The sequence below is a fragment of the Phytophthora parasitica genome (assembly GCF_000247585.1).
Source record: "Phytophthora parasitica INRA-310 unplaced genomic scaffold supercont2.38, whole genome shotgun sequence".
Classification (NCBI taxonomy): Eukaryota; Oomycota; class Peronosporomycetes; order Peronosporales; family Peronosporaceae; genus Phytophthora; species Phytophthora nicotianae.
The window spans coordinates 549,461-552,160 of NW_008649024.1; the positions used below are offsets into that span (position 1 = coordinate 549,461).

The following is a 2,700-nucleotide window of genomic DNA, read 5'->3' on the forward strand; positions in this document are numbered from 1 at the left end:
AAAAAAAAAGTCCACCTCTAATATTTTGTGCCAACATTGTGCACGTTTGTGTTTTGGGTGCACCAAGGATAGAAACAGCAAGGCGAAAAGATGCAGACCCCTGCACAGTACCGCCGCCCTACGCAGTTCTTGGATCTAGCCGAGGAGTCCAAGTCCGTCCTGTTAGAGCTCGGGGCCATTCTCAACCAGCGATACCGGAACCGGGGGCCTAGTCATCAGACGCAGCGAAGTCTCCAACGCAAGAACGAGGCCGTTAGTCGGCTGGATCAATTTATCATTGACCAGCAGAGAGTCTGTGAGAGGGAGGAGAGAGCGGAACGAGAAAATGCAGAGCAGAGAGCTACTATTGAGCGTCTCGAGAAGCAGCTTGAAGACCAACGCGCAGATTTCGACCAAGAGCGTGCGCGTCTGCAGCAGCAGGCAACAAGCACATTAACCGCTCAAGCAGACCTGAATTCGTCCCTTAATAGAGTACTTCCCCAATTACGGGGTCTGCTAAAGGCTTACGACCGAGAGCAAGGGCAGTATTCGAATCTACGACAAGACATGTCAACAAGAATAGTTACAATTACGGACGAAAGTTGCTCAAACCAGTCTTTAACTCGACAACTTAACGAGCTAAGAACTGCTTTCGACGAAGAACGCGCTCAGCTACTGGAGCAAGCGAGCGACGCAGTGAAGACGCAACAGGAGATCAGTCGCAAGAACTTGACGGAAAGGGAGACGGCGCTGACTTGTCCGATTTCCCTAGATCTGTTCGAGAACCCTGTGCTCACGACTTGCTGTGGCAAGACTTTTTCTTCAGAGGCACTAACTCAAGCTCTAAAGCGAAATGATCAATGTCCGGTTTGCCGTGCGCATAGAGTATTAACTCATGCAAACCGCGACATGGCAAATTTGGTGGAACTTCACCGCTCAGAGCGCTCGTTGCTTGGTTTGCCTGAAAATGCTGCAGCCAACTCAACGAATACAGCGCCAGGTGCCGATGAGAGGTCGATTGAGACAGAAAGACCCATTGCAACGCCAAGTGGCTTGATGACTTCAGCTTTTCGTGAGAGTCAGAACCGAAACTCACGAAGTCAACGCGTTCAAGCTCGTGCTGCGGTTCCCCATCGCCAACCGTCGAGTACTACTGCGCAATCTGAAGCTGATACTCTACCAAGTACTGCCCTTAGCTCTAGGGGACAACGTCGCGGAGGGAGGAACTCGAATTCACGTCGTCGTCGAACGTCACGTACACGGTCTTCATCGACGCCAACTGCTACATCTCATCGATCGGTGTCAAGTACCAGCACGACGCCGAGTTCTTCAGGTAGCGCTTCACTATTGAGTGCAATGCAAAGTCTCACTAGGGACTGGAGATCGAGTAACTTGCGCCTCTGTCGTCAACGACTGGAAGTGGTGCTACTGGCAATGCTACGACTCAGGCTTACGGGTCAACTGCTGACGCCTACTCGAACCCGAGGTATTCTACTCTCGATTCGTACTACCAGCAGAGATCGTTAGCACAATCAAGCAATCCTACACGCTACGGCCGCGCACCTACAGACGACGAGTTTAACTTTTACCCATCGGCTCACATGGAATATTACGGTTCAGACTCGGACTACTAGTTGCGGCGTAATGCCAGCAAACTGGTACTCTGAGCGTTTAATAGTATATGCTTGACTTAACAACAATTGTTTGTGATTTCAAGTCGTATTTTCATTGAAGGTTCGTACCTTTCGGACTTCTTCAGACCAAAATCGTGCCCAGTTGTGAAAGAGTCAAATACTGCCGATCATGGAGACAAGCTACGTATTGTCACGCTACGGTTGCTTTTAGTCCATTTCACTGTGCACAATCACTCCACGATGGGACGCGGCATCCAAAGCAAACAGTTCGATGCCTTTCATTTTTCAAAACGCGATCGAATCAAAGAGAAGCTGTACTTGAATTTCCATGTCGTTGCAACTTGAGCATGACCGGCGAGTTTATTTCCTTGAGCAGCAGGTCAAAGATCTGGAACAGCATCTCCGAAGTGAGTGTGAGTCGTCCGTGAAGACCCAATTCCAGCTCATGCAGCAAGTTGCCGATCTGAAAAAGACGCTCCAGCTGAAAGAACAGACAACGAACTACCTAAATCAACAACTAAATGAAACGCTGAGTGCGTATCGAGCACAACGCCAGCGTGCAGACAAGTTGCAGCTCGAAATCGGCAGCAGCACTGTGCAAAATCAACGGGAACAAGCGTTGAGAGAGCTTATCAAACGACAAGTGCAGCAGATTCGTGAGCAACGGCAGCGTGCAGACCAGTTGCAGCTCGAAATTGACAGTAAAGCCGTACAAGATAAACGCGAACAAGCGCTGAAAAAGCATATCCAGAAGCAAGAGCAGCAGATCCGTGAACTGCAGGCAGCTCTTTCGGAATCTACGTCTCGCTTAATTGAACAGCAGAAGACGAACGAGCGACTTCAAACGAGTATTGAGCTGCTGGAAATGCGCTCTGAGGATGAGAATGTGCTGCTTGAAGACGAGCGAGCGCATTTGGGTGACCAACTAGAGTCAAGTGATGAAGCGCTGCAGATTGGGACCGAAGTCCAGGCACCCATGGCTAGTACGAACGCTGGTGAGTATACAGATCAAGTTCTAAGTGAGCGTCTAAATGAGCAACTTCGTGAATTCGAGCAAGAGCGAGCACAGCTGCTGGAACAAGCGAGC

The 2,700-nt window shown here is 49.9% G+C and overlaps 2 protein-coding genes across 2 annotated transcripts; both read left to right on the top strand.

The window, feature by feature from the left end:
- The first annotated feature begins 17 nt into the window (after positions 1 to 17).
- On the top strand, positions 18 to 1,680 carry PPTG_13247 (hypothetical protein). The gene has a single exon (XM_008910706.1). The coding sequence runs from the start codon at positions 91 to 93 to the stop codon at positions 1,504 to 1,506; it is 1,416 nt and encodes a 471-aa protein (XP_008908954.1). The 5' UTR covers positions 18 to 90; the 3' UTR covers positions 1,507 to 1,680.
- Positions 1,681 to 1,941: 261 nt separating this feature from the next.
- Positions 1,942 to 2,660, top strand: PPTG_13248 (hypothetical protein; the record flags this gene model as incomplete). The annotated part of the gene is made up of 2 exons (XM_008910707.1): positions 1,942 to 2,608; positions 2,650 to 2,660. 2 exons carry the CDS (start codon positions 1,942 to 1,944, stop codon positions 2,658 to 2,660), a joined length of 678 nt encoding a protein of 225 aa, XP_008908955.1.
- Positions 2,661 to 2,700: the final 40 nt, after the last annotated feature.